This window comes from Spodoptera frugiperda, chromosome 13, assembly GCF_023101765.2.
Source record: "Spodoptera frugiperda isolate SF20-4 chromosome 13, AGI-APGP_CSIRO_Sfru_2.0, whole genome shotgun sequence".
NCBI classification, from domain to species: domain Eukaryota; kingdom Metazoa; phylum Arthropoda; class Insecta; order Lepidoptera; family Noctuidae; genus Spodoptera; species Spodoptera frugiperda.
In genome coordinates this window covers 905,385-925,654 of record NC_064224.1, presented here as the reverse complement: position 1 = coordinate 925,654, position 20,270 = coordinate 905,385, and the positions used below count along the sequence as shown (strand labels likewise).

The window sequence follows — 20,270 nt, the reverse complement described above, 5'->3', positions numbered from 1 at the left end:
GGGCCGCCTTTTGATGGGGAAAAGTCAGTCAAATGACTTTTCCCACCTTGTCTTTCAAAGTTGGGTCTTACCGATGTTATAACAGCAAACCCATGTTTTGGGGCCCTTTGTCCTTATGTTAAAAATGTTTTTTAAATGCAGCCAATTTTTGAACCCATGCTTTACGAAGTAAAAGAATTGATCATTTATACGTTCGTAATTTTCAAAATTAAAAAAAAATTGGGAGTTTTTATTTTTTGCTTATGCACGTTGGGAGCCCCCGTGGCTCGGGAGCCCCGTAATTGATACGGCAGATATCGCGCTGTATATACATACATTTTATGTACATATTATCTATTATAGTCAAATAAATCATCAACTTCTTAACCCGCGGGTAAAAATCTAATAACAACATCTAGAACGAACGCTTAACTATTTGAGTATAATATCGAATCATATTCGATTATGTAGCATAGTACATACAGCCTTATCAACCGCAGATAATTAGAGGTGACCCTAATTTGATACTAGTACTAAACCAATGTAAAAATAATATCTTATATTTATATTATGTATTTTGTAAAAAAAAAATTAAACCAGAGACCAAGGATAGAAAAATAATCGTGAAATAAAATAACAAATACAATAAAATTGCTTGGAAGCCCATTTACTTTATTATTCTAATTATAACAGCCCAATAATTATAATGTAACAATTTTAACTTAAGCTTAAAGATATTATAATTATAAATAATTATATTAATGAGGTGACATTTTGTTTTTCATAATATTTTGTCTACATTGAACTAATTTGCTTTAGCTGGCCTGGCCCCAAAAATCACAGATCCAACACGAACTGTTGTAGCTCCAAGCTCAATCTGAAAAATAAAAATATGTATTTATGAATGTGAATAATATTCAATTAAATAATAAAAAATAAATAATTGGGTGGATGATCTCTTCTCAAAGTCAAAGTAAAGTTATTTACATTTATTTAAATAAATTAATCTATTTATAGGTAACAGGTACAGACAAAAATCTAAATAACATATAACTGTCCACCACTCTCAGGTAGGCTAAGTTGGGTACTCTTTACAAAATGGGTTGTTCATTTCCTTTACCAAGTATAAAATATTATTGTTACTTACACCTGGATTATATAAAACTTACTTGACTACAAATTAAAAATGTCTAATTGCAATTTTATTAATATGGTCATTAGCTAATTTATCAGATAAGGTTAAAAAATCTTAGTTTAAAGTTTAGAGTCAATTAAAAAACAAAAGAGGATTTACCGCATGTTCATAGTCTGTGGACATTCCCATAGATAATTCCACTTTGTTAATATCAAGTTTTAAGTTTTCACAAACTTCTTGTCGACATTTTGATAGAGTCAGGAAGTCTGGGTTTGGTCCTAGAGACATGTCATAGTCATATTGGCCAATGGTCATCAACCCTTTAAAATCTAGATTAGGGCAGTTCTTCAATACATGTTCTACGACTTTTGTTGTTTCCGAGGGCTCAATTCCATTTTTAGCTGTAATAAAAATATGTAATTGTTAAACATAATAAAATGCAGATGTCCTTGAAAATACTTACTAAATACAATAGAGTTAAAATTAAATATCTAGAAGTATCTAAAAATGGTTAGAATATGTTTTTGATTACATTATGTTTGATAGTAAAGATAAGGGTATCTTAATGTCATGGTCACATACAAATATGAGGCAATCAGAAACACAATAATAGGTAATTAATGAGAATAAATAAATCTCATGGTGGCTCAGAGGTTTAAGACACCCATTTCTCATGCATGAGGGTGTCAATTAAAAACCTACCAACAGCAAGTACCAATGTGACTTTTTTCGAGTCATATCTACTTTCGAAGATTATTTAGACACCAATGACAAACGGTGAAGGAAACCATTATGAGGCTTTGGTCTTTTAATTTCTAATTATAAGTTTGAAATCGCCAACCCGCATTGAGCAAGCGTGGTGATTAATGCTCAAACCCTCTCCGTGCGAGAAGAGGTTTTGGTCAACAGTGACCTCTTATTAGTTAATGATGTATGATGTAATTATAATAACATGTAAATTGATACCTTCTTCAGCACTTGTATTGATCTGCACCATAACTGGTAACTTCTCATCACCCTTCCTATATTTAGGCCATTGCTTATTTAAATTATCAGCCAACTTTTCAGAGTGGACAGTCTCTACTATATACAGATTTGGTGATCCAAGTAGTTTATTTATCTTGTTCGTTTGCAAATGCCCAATGAAATGCCATTTTATGTCCTTGCATTTCTCAAGTATGAGGGGGTCACTGGCTTTTTCAGCTAATTCATTTACGTAGTTCTCCCCAAAATGCCTTTGCCCATGCTCATAGGCTTCAACAATCAAAGCAGCTGGTTTTATTTTAGATACAGCCACAAGTCTTGGTGCAATCTGTGGTAAACTCTGTAAAATGAAAAGAGGTTATTATAGCTTGCTTCGAATTAGGGTCTGGAATGGGTAAATATTGTTGATTGTAATGACAATAAAAATTATGATAAGAATATGTTAATAATAGAATATTCCTGGACTTATTAAAATGTTGTAAATACATAAATTGTAACGGTATACACACCGCACTGCGCCTGGCGACAGCGGCTTCAATGTTCGATAATACAGTTTTTAATCCAATCATCACGTCAGTTTCTTGATCTGATGACATAATATTAATGTAATAATACTTTTTGGTTGTTGTTGCTGGGAATTGAAATATACAAAGTATTTTGACAGACTTGATAACACCTATCACTTATCAAACAAGATGTTGTACTGTCAGGTCAGTCGATTACAAACACTACAATTATTATGAAACATTCAACAATAATTATAAATTAAATTATCTACAAATGGTTAATATCTCAAGCTATGTTTAATTAATAAAAATGGTTGTAGATTATGGTTTTTTAAAGTCTTATAATTGTATTTTCCCATGGTTTTACCATATTCAACATGTTTTCAACACAGCTGATCTTTAACAAATCGTCGATTTCCGAACGAAAATTAAACGTCATTCTTATTGGAATGTCAACAACAGACTATGACAACTTGTCAAATCGTCGACTTTATGGTTATCGATTGGTGTTCTTCATTTTTGTTTGCGGTTTTCGCTACAGAAATTCGTTTATTAAAACAATAAATCACCGTAATTATGTTCGAAAAGTGTACTAAGAACTGCGGCTGATAAACAGGAGCCATGAACGTGTTGGAGAAAGCTGAAAAAGCTTTAGAATTCTTAAAAGCAAATGAGAACTCAGCTAAGTGAGTATTTTTGCATAATTTTTCCGTTTTTGGCTAGAACTGTGTGATATATCTTTGTATGCATTGGTTGTAGGAGTCATGAGTTACAGGCAGCGGCTGGGACACTCGGTCGTTGCTTGGGAGCGTTGGGGAGCCGTTCAAACTGCGCTCGTCACTATGCAAACTTGCTGCATTCAGCTGCCCCTACGCTTCTTCTACTAGCCAGTAACGACAGCGTAAGTTACCTTGAATGTTTTTAAGCGAACAAATACCGTGAAGGATTATTCAACAATGTTATACAATATAATTATTACTGCACTGCTGAAGTGTATCAAATAAATTGACAGTTGGTAACTAACTTTTTTTTTAATTGCGCATTTTTGAAGTTTGATACAGAGTCTACTAGTAATAGAATTTACTAATGACTAATTAATATACTGTTATACTCTCTCTAATGATGTAGATATCATTGATTTGAAAATCTATTCAGAACTTTTATTTAAAGATTGTAATTCTTTATTAACTATCCAATTAATAATTTATTTTTTTTCTTTATGTCACCTTTCCATTGTAGAAATACAGAACGAAAATAAAATATTTGGCATCAATGCACCAAAAATACAACACAAACAAAACATTTACAATAGGAAGTTGGTTAAAAATATATATAACTGTACTAACAAGAATTCTGTAACAGTAGTCTATTTTTCATTAACCCAATGTTTATAAATAAAATAATTACCATACAGTTGATCAAATAAAATTTAGCCATTTATATTTCTTTACAGGCTGAAGTACGCCTTGTGGGTGATGAAGCACTAAACAGAGCTGTCGTAGGAGGTTTTGCGTTCCATTCCCATAAGACTAATATTGTCTTACAAAATCAGATAGATTGTACGAAGAATGCAAGGTATGTATAAGAATACCGGGTTCTTAAAAAATATAATATATTTGAAAGGTGGACCCTGGACATCAACCTACCCCTATCTGGCAATTTTTTATTGGATTTTTTACTTAAATATTTTAACAAAAAGTTGAAAATCAAGTTTCAAAAATTACTTTAGGAAATGGGCGTAAGTTGATCTGCTGATGTACAATAGATTTTACTCCCACTAACAGTGTCAATATGATATAAATTCTTAATGCCCAGTAACAATTCTTTGAATGGCTTATGATAATAATAGTTTCTTCTATTGAAAAACAATGTCATTATGCAGGAATAGTTAACATTATTGATTTACCTAAAAAGGAGAAATATTATACCACCTTCAATCTTTTTTCTATAGTCTTATTAGAATACAATTGTTTTCTTTTAGAAAATGTAAGAATTCTAGGCAAAAAAATAATAACTATAAAAGTTATCTTGACATTTATGAGAAGAGTGAAAGGAGGATTTTAACCTGCAGTGGAACTATCACAGCTAAAAATAAATAAAATATCTAATTGGAGAATTCAAAATCTTATTAACAAACATTTCAGATGGATCCGTGCAGCTCTCTCCAGAATATGCCTTGGAGAATGTTGGCTTCGTCCCGGTGTTGGCAAGATACGGACACAAGCACAGACACTGTTCCCTAAACTAAGTCAGATAGTGCGACAAACGACAGAGGTTCCGTTGATAGTCGAGGCTTTGGAGAACAATCTACCAAGGATACTGACCGCTTTAGCAGAGTATACTACGGATGAAGAGATTTCTGGTGAGTTTGATGAGGTTTAATTTTGTAAGGGTTCATAATTATAATGATATTAAATTTTTGTGTATGTCTCGATGTTCATGATAATCTGCGGCACAACCGGATGCACGGATCAAATCTTTGTGTGATTTACATTGTTGTTGTGGGTTTCGGTGCGATGTATTTTTTTTTTTTTTATTTTTGTTTATTGGCCAACCAACAATTGTTTACACTGATAACAATTAAAGTAATTATGTAATATCTTAGGTTAGTGTAACAATTTATTACAGGTTAGCACCGCATGCCCCATGAACAAATAAGATGTGCCACAAGCACATACAAATAAAGCCTAATATACTAACATAGAGATGTAAAACATACAAAAACCATAATTTATCTACAATAGGAAAATAATTAGAGTCACATCGAAACATTAAAAAAATTAAAAACCAAAACAAAATCGAATTCAAAATCACAATCAAAACAACAATCGTAAATCAAAATTAAAATCAAAACAAAGCAACAATCAAGAATTAAAATCGAAATTATTAGTCAAATAAAAATTACTATCAATATTACAATCCAGATTAATTAAACATTAATATTAATATTAATTTAAATCCAAATCAAAATCAAAAGTCAGATCATAATCACAATCAAAAGCACGAAATTCCAAATTTAATTAAAATTAGAATAAATGTAACAAAACAAACAAATCAATCTAGATTTAGAAAAAACATAGAAATAAACGTAAAAAATATACAAATACAATAAAAAATATGTATAATTGCCTATGTAAAAACTTATGTTTGAAAACACACCGTAACACAAAATAAAATCTTTTGTTTCTTCTTGATGGCAACCGAGTCTCCAAAAGTTACAAAAGTTGTCTACTATACTGCCAGTGTTGAGTAGCTACGGTAGAAAATCTTAACGTAAGCAATAATTAATAAAAGTAATCTCAACAGCTCTTAATATATTTGTATTTATTTCAGAATTATCAAAGGCCTTACTATCCCACGTGGAGACGGCAGACCCGGCGGTGAGACGTGGCATAGCAACGTGCGTCGCCCACTTATGTTCACATAGAGAACCATTACTCACCAACATATTGGCTAAAGTTTTTGGTATGTATCATTAGTAATGTTTTAATATAATATTAAGATACTGTTGACTGCCTCGTTGGTCGAGTGGTCGCAATTGCGAAAGGAGTCTCGGGGTGTCGGGCAAAAAATTACTGGGCTTTTTTCAATTTTTCGAAAATTTCTCAGTAGTATTACGGAATGGACCCCGATGCCTACCCCTTCGGCAATCAAAGGCGTGACGTTGCAATGAATTAGGATACTAATGAATTTTATTACATTTTGGTCTAATAGTTACAAGTATATGTGATCTTCGATTTCCCCATTGGTCTTTATTGGATATGCGTATATGAATTGCATTATAGTATATGAATAATAAAGATAAAGATTAATAAACAGAAATTGATTTACCTGGTTATGACATCCCTGGTTTCATCAATGATTGGAGTATGAAATGTGAACTAAGAATTTCATGTTTTTATTATGATTTAAAATAGTGTATTTTTAACTGTGATGTGAATCTTGTACTCCTTCCTTATATGTTTTAAACTTTCATGTGTGTTTTAAAGTAAGTGCTTTGACTTTGAATTTACAAATGTTGATAATGTTTTGTTACAGAAAAGCTATGGCCCCTGACATCAGACAGTACAGTGGTGATGGGATGGTTTTGCGTGATAAAAGCCATCTTCCAAATCAACGATATTACGAAGTTTTCCGAGAACGATTTGTTTGGCGTCCGAGATTATTTAGAGGTAATATATTTTTGTTACGTAAAACCAATTACGTTGGTTGAGGTATTATTGCGATTTTCTGTTTCGACACTTTCAGTAGTTTCGACCTACTTACAATCGTTCTTCACCTACATTCGTGATTAAAAGAATGATTAGATGTTCTTCAAGGTTATCTCTTTATGAAATGAAAAGTAGTTCAGTATTCTAAGACCGAGAGCACTACCACGGCTACACAGAAAAACAGCGTGAAACAACGAATGCGTTGCGTTTTGGGTGAGGTGACAGAAGACTCACTTTGCTCCCCATTCTCCCCGTTCTTAAATCCTCAGTCCTCTTATCCCTAACTCTCAAAAGGTCTGCAACGCACTTGTAACTCCTCAAGTGTTGCGGTTGTTCATGAACGGTGCCAACTGCATACCATAAAAGTGAAGTTTTCACATAAAATCACACCAAAAGTCTATAAGTGTCTAATGCTAAGCAAAGGCCCCTTCTCACACGAAGAAAGTTTGACCATTAATCACCAAGCTTGCTCAATTCCTCTTGGCAATTTTAAGCTAATAACTAAAAATTATAAGCCAAGTTTACCTCACGATATTTTCCATCACCATAGTAATATGTCTATGTACTGGTGTCTAAATAAATAATATTAGAAATAAAACTGTTCCAGCTATACTACATCTGCATACACTACATAGAACACACGAAGGAGCACAACGTGCAGAATGCAGTGATGGAGTGTTTCACCGTACTGTTGTCGCTAGCGTCGGGACAATACAAGATGGCGCTACTTGATAGACACCCGAGACACGTGTCCTTAGACAATACACACTGTGAGAAGGGACATAGGAGGAATATTAGTAAGTACGCGCCTAGCTTCACTGACAGACAGACTAACGGACAATTCAATTTGACGTTTCAAAAGTGCCTTATTTAGGATTAATTGAAATAAATGCTTTGACTTGACTTGACTTGTACAAAGCATTTATGAAGTACTAGCAAACCCGCCACCAATGTCTTTCCCTGATTTCCTGCTTTTCTCTTAAAATATTCCTGAATTTTTTGCTATAAACCTCATGGAGCCCGAGACCTTTCCAACGAATGCAAAACCGTGGAAATCGGTTCGTGCTTTCTGGTGTTATAGCGCCAGGAAGGAAAATCTTACTTATTTTTATGTAATATAAACTGCCTCGTTAGTCGGACAAAGTATTTATAAAGTACTTTTTTAAGGGGGGGGGTCATCCAATGACTTCTCTTGTCTTGGGGAGGCGAGAGGGAGAGTCAGACTCTTACTGACTAAAAACCACCCCATTACTTCTTCTGCTTTCCGGGCCGGATCCCCAGGAAACCCGCTAGGTAGTCCGCAGCACTGGAGTTTATAAAGTATTGGCTACTGACTAGACATAAAAATATCCAACGTGTTATTCCAGACCATAATCTACTCCTGTTCCAAATTTCATTCAGATCTCTTTAGCCGTTTTGTTGTGATTGAGTAACAAGCATCTTACTAACACACAAACTCACAAACATTCGCATTGAAAATATTAGAAAGATGGTAAGATTTTTCATTTCTAAACCCGGGACTGTTAGTCCAAAAAAGGAAAAAATTATCGTTGTTATTACATTCCATTTAAATTAAGAAATTAAATGACAAAGATGAATTTCAAAAACACTCCCAAAGCTACATCAAACAACCAATTTTCAACTCTACCATTTAGCAATAAAGTCGAAAATGATAGTACACTAATTTCCTTTCCAAATTCCAGGTACGTCAAGTATAATATCATCACGGTACGCTCCAAGTCCTCAGGCAGAGTTAAGGGATCCCTTAGAGATCTCCTTCTCAGGTGCTTTGCAACTTGGGAGCCTGTTGCAGTTCAATACTCCTAGTTTAAGTGTTGAGGATTTGACCATACAGGTGAGTTTGAAATCATTTAAATCGAAATGGAGTTCATCTTCTAAGAAGTTTAGTAAAGGATTTTGAATCTTAATTCGAGGGATTTAAGGTCGAATTTTGACAATAACTTTATAGAACTAACGACAAAAATCAATAGATCTACAGATTTTTGGACTTTAAGTATGTCATTAAAAAGGTCTCATTAGTTAGTACGAGTTTGTTTTACGTTTAACGAAATCGAAACGAGAGCGCGTTTAGCGTTGTGATTGGTTAGTTCATATGCACTGGTCAATCAGAACGCCGAACGCGTTCTTGTATCGTATTCGTTCAATGTAAAGCAAACTCGTACTAAGTATACTCAGAATATGTTCCCTGCTAGACTGTACGTGTAAAAGATTCATTGATGGGTAAATTCGATAAAACCTTCCTATTTGTTACTTCATAGTTGGGTCGCAGAAGAGATTAAAAAGAATTGGCCAGGTATTAAAATCATATCACTATATGAAAATATCTTATTGATGTTATAATACAGATAGATTATATATCTATTCAACATCTATGTAACTTTACACTAAGTATTATTGTTACACTGTCATGCACTGAAATTTCAACTTTATACACATGTATATAAGATACAAAGGGGATTGACCAACTTGTATGGGACTTTGGCTATTTTTGAACAAGCACTTCAGCTAATAATATATGTTTGATTTATTAGTTCATATCAGTAAGAATGAAGATACAAACTTAGTTTTGTATCAAGATTTATATTTAGATATTTTTTTACATTTTATTGAAACTGATTATGCATGAAATAAAACATTTTTTTTCTATTAAATTGCATTATTAATCCGATTCATATGTAATTAAAATATGGTCAAGGAACTCGGCAGGTGGATTAATAATTTTCTGGTACCTTGCCCAGCTTAAAAACTAAATAATAGTTATTATATGTGCACATCCACCTACTGTTCTATGACCCACCATGCAGTTGCAGCAATAATGTTTTATGGCTGTCCTGCCTATAATATATATACAAAATATGTTTTCCTACTAATGTGTCTACTTTGTATTTTCCCACGCAATAAATTGGAGTTTCAACACTCACAATACAAAAGAACAAAGCGAATAATATCTGTCATTTTGACGAAAAACACAACAGATTGACAGCAGATTGGCAGCACTAAAGTCAAATTCAAAGCCAACTACTACAAATACTTGTTTTATCATAACAAATACCAATAAAAATCGATTTTTTAAAGTACAAATTGATACAAAGTTATTAGCGTCAGACATTTACTAAAATATAAATAAAATTATTGGTAAATTACATTTTTGTTGAGCAGCCTGTTCAAAAATAGCCAGATTTGGACAATCTCCTTTCTTTACATACAATTGTCTACAAGTCCACTATACACACATTGATTTCTTCCAGACGCCTGATTCACCAGCGAGTGACCAGGAAATGGAATTACCTAACTCTGAACAGCTTTCCAAAGACTTAACTGATAAACTACAAGAGATCGAGGAGACGGAAACTAAGGAATGTGATCAAATTGATCACGGACCTACTGTGTTGGATGGAGCGATGAAGGTTAATCATTCATTCGTTCCTTCGTTCATTCAGCATTTCCTTCGTTCAATTATTCATTCATTCAGCATGTCGTTCATTCAATCATTTATTCAGTCTTTCTTTCATTCATTCTTACATTTAGTGATTCCTTAGGTCATTCTTTCAGTGAATCTTCATTCACCGCTTTCATTCACTCTTTTAGTTTTATTTAGCTTGAGCACCGCTTCGTTCTTGAATAGTATGCTTTCTACTGTTTTATATTGGGTTGTAGGTCAAATCCCGTGGGTTGAACAAAGTAATGTTTTTGGTCTAGATTTGAGTTTTGTATGCTCATCATAAATTGGTAAACTGCAAGAAACTAAGATTGAGTCCTTTAGTTGCTTACTCATTCATTCAGCGATTCTTTCATTCACTCATTCATAATTGCTTCTTTCATTCTTTACTTAGTGAAATTAAAAGTTACTTACATTAAAGTTCAGCTTTAGCACTGCTCTGTTCTGAATTCAATTGACACTGATTTTTTTTTGCCTTTAACCATTATAGTGTTTTTATACTAACTCTACTAATATTATAAATACGAATTGAATTGTTTAAATACAAAACTCATAGTAAGAGTTTGTTTTACGTTTAAAGTAAATGAAACGAGAGCGCGTTTGGCACTCTGAATGGTCGCCTCGAATATACCAACCAGCCAGAGCATCGAACGCGCTCTTGTTTCGATTACTTTAAATGTAAATTGAACTCAAATTAAGGATACAAGTGATCATTTCCATTAACTGGCTTATCTCATAAAAAACAACCTTACTTCCTACAGGTTAACATAGGTACAGCGAAAGACGATGATATCCCACTCAAATATGGCGCTCGTCTGCTGACATCGAAGTTCCTTCTAACTGGAAACAAGGGCGGAGTAATACCTGATAGGTAAGTTGGATTTAGAAATCTATACTTTAATGTATGAAGCTGAAGGTAGAGTTTTGTTTGAATGCACTAATCTGCAGAACTACTGTTTCAAATGCAATGATTATTTTTGTATTGGGTAGTCTATTTATTGAAAAAGTTTAAAGCGCGTTCGGCACTCTGATTGGCCGACTGGAATAAACCAATCAATCAGAGCATCGAACGCGCTCTCGTTTCGATTATGTACTTTAAACGTAAAGCTAACTCATACTTATGTATAAATTGAACCTTATTTCTAGGCAAGTAAGAGTGTCATTAAAGTCATCGGCACTGAATTGTTTATCAGAGATCCTTCGGTTGTATCCTCAAGCGATTACGTTGTATTTGGATAAAGATGCTGACGCGAAACATCATAATATTTCTGGTAAGTTTATTTGTTATTTACTTCATATTGTATTGTCTATGAATTATACATAGTGTGCCTCATTGGACGAGTGGTCACAAGTGCGACTGCCGGGTAAGGGTCTCGGCTTCGATTTCCGGGTCGGGCAAAGTATTGCTGGGCTTAACCGCACCCCTATGTCCCATGAGGGCAGGCAGAGACTGTGGAATGCCAATTATTGCTACTATTCTTCAAAAGTAATTTCGAAAAAAAAATCTAAAGTAATGAAACGTAACGAAATCGCAACTTCTTTCAGGATCATCAGAAAACACAGACTCAAACCAAGATCACATAAACGACTTCATACTTGAAAGGAACGTGTGCTACCAAGACTCACTAACAGACTCTTTAAGCCAGGACTTCCTCAACCGCAGCGTAGACAGCCAACAGACAACGCAATCCCACCAAATGTCCAAGAAAGACAGCAAATCTGAGAGCACAGAACTTAAAAGCTCTAAGGATGTCCCAAGCAACATTCTGGACAGCAAAATCTTCCATAAAGGCGACCTCCTTGCAAGCGCTACCACTGACAGTACCAACCCTAATATGACGATAAGTAATTTCACCACAAATTCCAATATGACTGGTAGCAATGACCCCCTATCCACTGGGTACCCAATGTCCAGTAGTGGGGATGTCCTATCCTCAAGCATTGACCTTGACATGAAATTCGACCATTTTGGCGAGTCTACCACTAATTTAGATCACCTAGATGCTTTGAAGGATCTTGAGAAGAAAGAGGAGAGGGTCAAACGGCCATTAAAGCGTACTGATGAGATCCAGGAGAAGGATTCGGTGGATATAGTCAGCCAGAACGTTAGCGATGATGTGAAAATGGTTGAAGTGTCCGAGAATTTTGAGTTCCAACATTTGAGTGATGTTTTTACCCTTTTGGAGGGTCATAGTGATCCTCAAATTCGAGGGCTGGTTAGGGTCTGTATTGGGAGTTATTTGGTTGCTGCCTTGGACCTCTCTCATGGGCACTATACTCGATGGAGGAGTTATAGTGCCCTACCAAAAGATGTGTCCGAATTTATTGCTGTGGATAAACTTATTAGTATTGTTTTGAAGGTAAGAGCAAATTATAAATATTTTTTGGTAGGTACCATGTGGTAACGGCAGAGGAAAATACATTTAACACAAATCCACTTCTTGCGGATATTATAAGAGCTAACTTAGGGATCTACACGTTTGTCAAAGACTGGACAGCAGGGCTCTCTGATATGAGCCTTTTGTTAAACTGTGATACTAGCTTGTTAGGGTTAGAAGCAGAAATAGTGATAATGTGAATGGCGCCTATAGTCTAGCACCGAATTGTCACGGGCTATTGATTATATTTTTTGTAATGCGACTATATTGCGATTATATTTTTTGTAATCGACTGCACGGTTGGTGCGGTGGCTGGGCAACTGGCTGCCGCGCAACGGGTAGCGGGTTCGATTCCCGCACGGAGCAACTCTTTGTGTAATCCACGAATTGTTGTTTCGGGTCTGGGTGTCATGTGTATGTGAACTTGTATGTTTGTAAACGCACCGACGACACAGGAGCAAATCCTAGTGTGGGGCAACGTTTAAAAAAAAAAAAAATGCGAAAGCCCCCAAATAATTTACATAACCGCTGCAACTCCTTTAGGCCTAGGATATACTTGTACATTAGATACTATTATGGAAACATTGAAACAAGCTGTTGATACGTATAGTTTGAGCATTAATCACAACGCTTGCTCAATGCGGGTTGGCGATTTCAACCTTATAATTAGAAATTATAAAGCTCATGTTTCATCACGGTTTTCCTTCACCGTTTGTCATTGGTGTGTAAATAATCTTAGAATCTATTGACATTGATATAATAATTATTCCAATAATTTTTTCAGGGTTTATCAGACGACATTCACTCAACAGTGAATCATACTCTATCATCTCTTACATCTCTATCCACGGCTCTATGTAACAGTTCGCATTGGGCGCAGATCGTCGATGTACTGAACGCTCTCGTCAATGTAGAGACCAACAACTACTGGTTGTGTAGAGTCAATCTGTGCAAATTGTATGAGAAACTGCCGTATCAGAAGTAAGTAGATTTTTTTGTAATTATTTCTTTATTTATTTTGGTCATTCGAAAATTGTTTATGCTATATATATGACTTAAGAAATGACTAGAGAAACATAAACAACTGCAACAATTAGTTTAGGTTAACACCTTATTTCATATAATAATACAACAAGTAATAGAGGAAAATTATTAAATCATTCCATAGGTAAACGACGCATTTATTAAACAGTGTTGCATTTTCAACACTACGTGCTGTGCTTTAAAGACTAAATTGCATTGTTTATTTGCCAACTTGAGCCTGAATGCAGATTTTTGTGTTTATTATTTTTGTGTTTGTTATTAGTGGGTTTTATTTTTAAAAACCCAATTTGTCGAAATGTTTGTCAAGATTTGTATGTTTATAAACGCACACACGACATAGTACAACCTAGTGTGGGGCAAGTATTTTTTAATTGTAGTCTCACTTAAAATTACTATGTGGTTACAGGTTGTACATGCTATATCCTATGTATTACATAAGAAGTAAACTGATTCTGGACACATTGATACGCTTGCTTGGTGATCAGGACCAAAAAGTGAGGAATGCAGCGGCTCAAGCAATAACAAAGTAAGTAGACATACAATATTAATTGAACTAATGCCTTATTTACAATAAAATTAAAATTGAGTAAAAATTACGGTTTACTCGCGTAAATTAGCTTACCACCGTCAGTAGACCGATCGACGATCGACGACGATCGACCGATCTTATCGACGTCGCCGCGTCTGCGCACGCTGCTCATGATAAAGAGTCCCTCTGTGACTAGAAACTAGTAGAGATTTTCTCCAATAATGTACGCGAGTAAACCGTGTTTTTTTTTATATAATTTAGTATGTCTCACGATAGTTATTATACAAATTTAAAAGCAGACTATTATGAAACATTTTACTCTAACAAATATTTCTACCCCACAGCATAATACCAACGATAACGCCATCAAAACGCGACTCCCCCACTTCTTTAGTGTCCTACGTAGCTAAGGAGCAAAGCAAACAGTTCACGTTTGACCACGCCGGCTTAGCACTCGACTTGGTACGAAATATATACTTCTATAGCGATCTACCATCGCAGCTGAAGGAAGGCGAAGAAATGAAAAATTTGAATAGTTTAAGAACTGTCGTCGGGAAATTGATTGGCAATCTAATGGCTTCGCATTGTAAATATTATACGGTGAGTTTTTTTTTTTTATTTATTTTTCAATATATGAGGTGTTCTAAAGGTATCTGCCTAAGTATCTGGCTTTAATGGGAGGTAGTGTTGTGTTCGAAGATTACAATAGTGAAGAAATTTGATATACCAGACCAGTTATTTTAATTTGAGAACATAAAGAAGTTAAATAAAACATTCATATTTTTCTATTTAAGTAATTTATATAATAAACATAACGATCAATAGCAGCGGGTGAATCGCGTGAAAGTACTAAATATATGTATATAATTAGCTTCTGCCAGCGATTTCGCCCACGATCCCGTGGGATATAAAGCCTATCGTAACACTATCAAGCCTATCCAAACACCTAATATAGCTCATACCCTTTCTGTATACCAAATTTCATCAAAATCCGTTCAGTAGTTTCAGCTTAATTGACAGATAAACATCCAAACAAACAAAATTTCACATTTACATATAATAATTATTATGCGATAAGTGTGAAGTGTGATACTAGATTTGATGTAATCCAAATTATATTTCTAGCAAGGTCTTCTCGAAGCTCTGCAGTCGATATGCAAGCGGTGGTCGCCATGGAAACACATGGACGCGTACTCCGACCAGGGTCTACTGAGCTACTGTCTGGATAACCTCGACTACTGCAACGGTACGGTGATGGCGAGGACTATATTCATGGACTTGTGCTCTTTGGTTTACCCCGGTAAGATATTTGTAGATTTTTTGTTGGTTTTTTTTTATGGGATATGTCGGCAAACAGCTGATGGTAAGCTATCGGCGCTGCCCATGGCTGTTTGTTGAGATGGATTAGATTCTCACAGGTTTGCAAAAGAAAAAAACTTCAGTTATACCATTAACTGTCTACAATGGCTGGACTTAAAATTACTTTTCGTTTCGACACGTAAAACGAGTTCGATTCCCATATAAATATGTCGCGTCTTTAATTAAGTTTTGATTATCACAAAGGGTTCGACTACGCCACATTTATCAACATAACCTAACTATAATTTTATTGACTCAAGGATACTATGTCATAGTCATATTACTTATAACTACAGCTGTTATCCGATAGATGGCAGTATATCCTACTCAGGAATAAAAGCCATCCTCCACATATATTTTTTTGTTGTTTTCAATCTGTGTGTAATTTGTATACAGGAAAAATGTTTAATACAAAAATATTTAATTAAATCTTATGTGATTATAATAATTGTACTATTTCTTTCCAGTCGAAATTCACAACATAATGCGTCATAAAACCACAAACAGAGATATATTTGAACGTGACTCACAAAATGCTAAGGAAAGATGGCAACACTTAGAATGTGAAAGGGTTGCCAACTTAGCCGAAAAGTTTCTACAAGTGACGTTAAAAATGTTGAATGTTCTGGTGCACTTGATAGAGGAAGTTAATCCTAATGTGCATTTGAATAAGGGTGGTATTGCCTTGCCTGGGAGCCCAGTTAGGAGGAAAACTCAAGGTAATTTTATTTTTTATACACACTCTTATTTATATATCGCTCCGGTAATCTTTCTCACTTGACGAAATACAACGCAAGCGTTGTATCACGTCGGTTTTCTATGAAGTCGTGGTGTCACTCCAGTCGAGCTGGACTTATTTCTATTATATTTGTTCCAGATTCGATTCCCCGCCGCGGCAGCAATCCACCTGAGTTGGACGAGAAAGGGTCTTTACGCAAAAAACCGCCGCCGCCCGCGTCTAGCTTGAAGGCAAACTTCGCGGGCCATTTCTTTAACGAACCGTTTTATATGAAGTTCTACGAGTCTCTTAGGGCGACATATTCTAATCATAAGGTATGTAGAATTATAGAGAATGTATACGCAGCTAAGTAAGTTTTTATGTATGTATGTGGAGGACTAAGGGGGAGGCCTTTGTTCAGCAGTGGACGTCTCTCGGCTGACGATAATGATGATACACGGCTAAACACGAAGCTATGCCTAAGCAGTGCCTAAGCAGTGTCGAATGTGCGAAAATATTATACTAAGCGAGACCACGATAAGCTGGTTTTCTATAGTTCGATGTTTAGCCGTGTGTATATGGTGCCCATTGTACGGCGATCGGCTTTTTTTTATTTGACAATACCCTTAGTATGAGTTTGCTTTACGTTTAAAGTAATCGAAACGAGAGCGCGTTCGGCGAACTGATTGGTTGGTTTATTCGTTTCGCTTCCTTTAAACATAAAGCAAATTCGTACTTAGGGTACTGGTAATGAAAAGTGAGCCTTATAAAACATGTAATAAGTCTCAATGTTGTGTGCTAATTACTCCATTATTATTCCACAGATAAATCTCGACCCAAAAACGAGTATATTCCACACATTCCTATCAACAGTACTGAACGCTTTATCTATACAATTAGAACTAGCAACTGAACGAGAAATCGGTAACGTGACTGAAGAAATTCTATACTATTTAAAGGTCATTATGCCTTTATGTCCAGACAAAACGGTTTACTGCATAACCCAACTCCTTAAATGCCTATTTGGGACCAATATGGTCAACCAATATTCGGATTTTATGAGCATATTCAATAAGAGTAACCCTGAAGAAGTAACCAGCTTTTATAAAGACGTTATGATGATAAACGGCTTGTCTATAATTAAAGAAGAATCTAGAAGGAGTAGTATATGTTCCAATGCTAGCCAGAAACTGGCTTTGGACAGTAAAAATCCAAGAATGGGTGCTGAAAGACAGTTGCTGATAACTATGGAGAATTTTGCTAAGAATAAATCTGATAGGAAATGGAATACTAATAAGAAGGAGTTGGAACGGTATATTAGATTGTTTGAGCCTGTTGTTATACAGGCTTTGAAGGTTTGTATAGTTTTCTTTTCTATATACTTTTAATAACGTTGCCCCAAACTAGGTTTTTTTCTTGTGTCATGGTTGCGTTTACAAACATACAAGTTCATATGCACATCACACCTAGACTCATAACAACAATTGGATCACACAAAGCGTTGCTCCGTGCGGGAATCGAAACGACGCCGCTGCCACCGCGTCAACCATGCAGTCATTCTATTATAATAATAAAATAAAGTCTTAACTTGAAAAGATGGCTTATTCTAATGAAAAAATCGAAAACGCTTTACTTGTGTTGCTCATGTATATGAGTCACGGTGTGACTTGAAACTTGTAAAGCTTTTCTCAAATGATTAAAGTGAGAGATTGAACGATCTTTTTCGATTCATTGTAAATGTTTGTTTTGTATTAAATATTATTACATTAATTATTTTAATAAGATTATTGATTTTATTTTTTACTAATTGGAAGTGAATTTTCTAGTAAAATTTCATGTTAATTGACCTTAATTACAGAGTTACACAATGCAAAACGACATCCCCCTTCAATGCCAAGTCCTGAACTTATTGAACCAGCTTCTAACGTTAAGGGTGAACTACTGCATGCTGGACAGCGATCAGATCTTCATTGGATTCCTCATGAAGCAACTGGATCTGGTTGAACAGCATGAAATACCGTAAGTATTGAGATATGTTGTAATTTGACGTAGAAAGACGTAAGGCGAGAAAAGTAAAAGGCTTGGAGTTTGGTTACCGACATATTTGAGAATTAACTGAATGGTCAGGTGAATGACATAACCCTGTCTACTTGGGACAAACCCGGTTTAATGAAGTAAATAAAACATTTTTAAGTAACGTTTTTTTTTAATATACAAGACTTTAACAGGCTATGGATGATATGGATCAGTTAATTTTGTTTATGGAATAAGCTGACAAACGAGCAGACGTATCACCTGATGGTAAGCAATCGGCGCCGTCCATGGACACTTGAAACACCCGATGAGACAAGTGCGCTTTGGGACTGGCCGTTTGGGGATTAGGAATTTGGGGGTTGGGGATTGGGGATCGATTAATGAATTAATTAATTATTCTCTTTTTTCTAGTGATTGCTGTGACTTGGTGAACAGTATACTCATGTTTTTGGTACAACTCTCATCGTCCAAACATCATACCAAACAAATCATAGAAATACCAAAGGTAAATTAATTTAATTATTACTTTACTGCGTTATTACGCTAATTTTGCTAATTTTTTGTAATAGGTACTACTTCACTATATTATCACAATTTTGCAAATCAAATATAAATTGTAAAGGCTTTATTATAAAGTTCATTTTTGGAATTTTAATTTACATTAACCAACTAATCGTTGTACACACGGCGTCAAGCTGCATACAACTAGGTTATCTTGGTTTTGCTTTGTATAAAGTTTTCGGACGTTCAACGGTCAGTATAACTGGTCTTAAAAGTCTTAATAATCTAAATAAAAATTCCACCTAACTCTCTTCGCAATAAAGTTCAATTTCTCTTATGGGATTCGTCCCCTTCAATTTAAGCAAAACTCAATCGTAGATAGTCAAAATAAAGTTGTTTTTACATTGCAGTTAATTCAACTATGTGATGGATTGATGGCTTCTGGCGCTCACTTAGAATGTATCGCTGGTTTAGAACCTGTGGCTGTGAAGGTCTTCAGTAATATGGGAGGTAAGGATTTAAAAATGAACTTTAATTCTTAGGAATTAGGTTCAAAATGTATTTTGTCGTTTGTAAGCTGACTTTCGTATTCCAATTTCAACTTAATTTTTTGAAGGCTAAAGTTGAGATATGTTTTTTTTTTATGAAGTAGCTGATACAGATTATTATACTATTCGTTCGGGAATTTGAATATTTGATTCTTACCCCACATATGACTACTTTGAGGGGGAAAGATCCTCCAATGACTTCTCCCGCCTTAGGCGAGGCGAGAGGGAGCGTCAAACTCTTACTGACTAAAAACCACTCCGTTCCTACTCCTGCTTTTCACAACAATTTGTTGTTTACATAAAGTGATATTCATTCATTTTCTTTATTTTTGAGTAACAGAAGACGTTTATATGTATTATGTAATGTAAATTGTTTAAATTTTCAGGTACCAGTGTGCTAGGCAGGGCTCAGCAACAAGAAGCTCAGGCCACTAGAGAGGTTTTGTTTTACATGCTGCAGAAAACTATGCATCAACATAAGGTGAGTCTGATTTGAAAGTAATGAATCCTAAAAATTTCATATATACATCAACAGCATATCACTGTCACTAGTTTACTGCCGTATTCAGAGTCATTTAATGATTACTTAACCTTTCGTCTGCGGGTATATGAGACAACAATAGAACACACATTGTGTCTCGCACTGATCAGTGCTTCAGCATACGACGGGTTAAACTGTTCCTTAGTAACGATTTTGTATTGAAAATAATTACTAAGGACTGGGTTAAGTAATCAACCAGTCATTGAGTGCGGCAGTTAGTGACAGAATTTCACCTACCAATTTCCTCTCAGTCGATTATTTGTAAAATTATGAAGCTACTTGTACTATGAAGCATTATGAACTTTAGCTACGGCGCATACAGTGGGTTATGCAGTGGCAGCTT

The 20,270-nt window shown here is 35.0% G+C and overlaps 3 protein-coding genes across 4 annotated transcripts in view; 1 reads left to right on the top strand and 2 right to left on the bottom strand.

The window, feature by feature from the left end:
- LOC126911326 (uncharacterized) overlaps nt 1-20,270 on the bottom strand; it is a 502,576-nt gene that overhangs the window by 132,217 nt on the left and 350,089 nt on the right. The gene's annotated exons all lie outside the window — the stretch shown is intronic.
- LOC118270756 (pyridoxal phosphate homeostasis protein) lies at nt 621-2,807 on the bottom strand. Its single transcript, XM_035586523.2, has 4 exons — nt 2,608-2,807; nt 2,081-2,438; nt 1,274-1,515; nt 621-856 (listed from the first exon to the last, which is right to left on the bottom strand). The coding sequence occupies exons 1-4, from the start codon at nt 2,692-2,694 to the stop codon at nt 785-787; spliced, it is 759 nt and encodes a 252-aa protein (XP_035442416.1). The 5' UTR covers nt 2,695-2,807; the 3' UTR covers nt 621-784.
- Nucleotides 3,067-20,270, top strand: part of LOC118270753 (huntingtin) — a 34,606-nt gene continuing 17,402 nt past the window's right edge. The window contains exons 1-23 of the mRNA XM_050697987.1: nt 3,067-3,290; nt 3,364-3,505; nt 4,058-4,179; nt 4,749-4,966; nt 5,938-6,069; nt 6,643-6,776; nt 7,423-7,612; nt 8,519-8,670; nt 10,085-10,243; nt 11,037-11,146; nt 11,422-11,546; nt 11,821-12,635; nt 13,438-13,634; nt 14,104-14,223; nt 14,571-14,826; nt 15,352-15,526; nt 16,053-16,304; nt 16,463-16,638; nt 17,128-17,658; nt 18,162-18,322; nt 18,749-18,842; nt 19,249-19,348; nt 19,773-19,867. Of these exons, the coding sequence (XP_050553944.1) occupies nt 3,226-3,290; nt 3,364-3,505; nt 4,058-4,179; nt 4,749-4,966; nt 5,938-6,069; nt 6,643-6,776; nt 7,423-7,612; nt 8,519-8,670; nt 10,085-10,243; nt 11,037-11,146; nt 11,422-11,546; nt 11,821-12,635; nt 13,438-13,634; nt 14,104-14,223; nt 14,571-14,826; nt 15,352-15,526; nt 16,053-16,304; nt 16,463-16,638; nt 17,128-17,658; nt 18,162-18,322; nt 18,749-18,842; nt 19,249-19,348; nt 19,773-19,867 (4,521 nt within the window). The 5' untranslated portion in view covers nt 3,067-3,225. The remainder of the gene's footprint in view (nt 3,291-3,363; nt 3,506-4,057; nt 4,180-4,748; nt 4,967-5,937; nt 6,070-6,642; nt 6,777-7,422; nt 7,613-8,518; nt 8,671-10,084; nt 10,244-11,036; nt 11,147-11,421; nt 11,547-11,820; nt 12,636-13,437; nt 13,635-14,103; nt 14,224-14,570; nt 14,827-15,351; nt 15,527-16,052; nt 16,305-16,462; nt 16,639-17,127; nt 17,659-18,161; nt 18,323-18,748; nt 18,843-19,248; nt 19,349-19,772; nt 19,868-20,270) is intronic.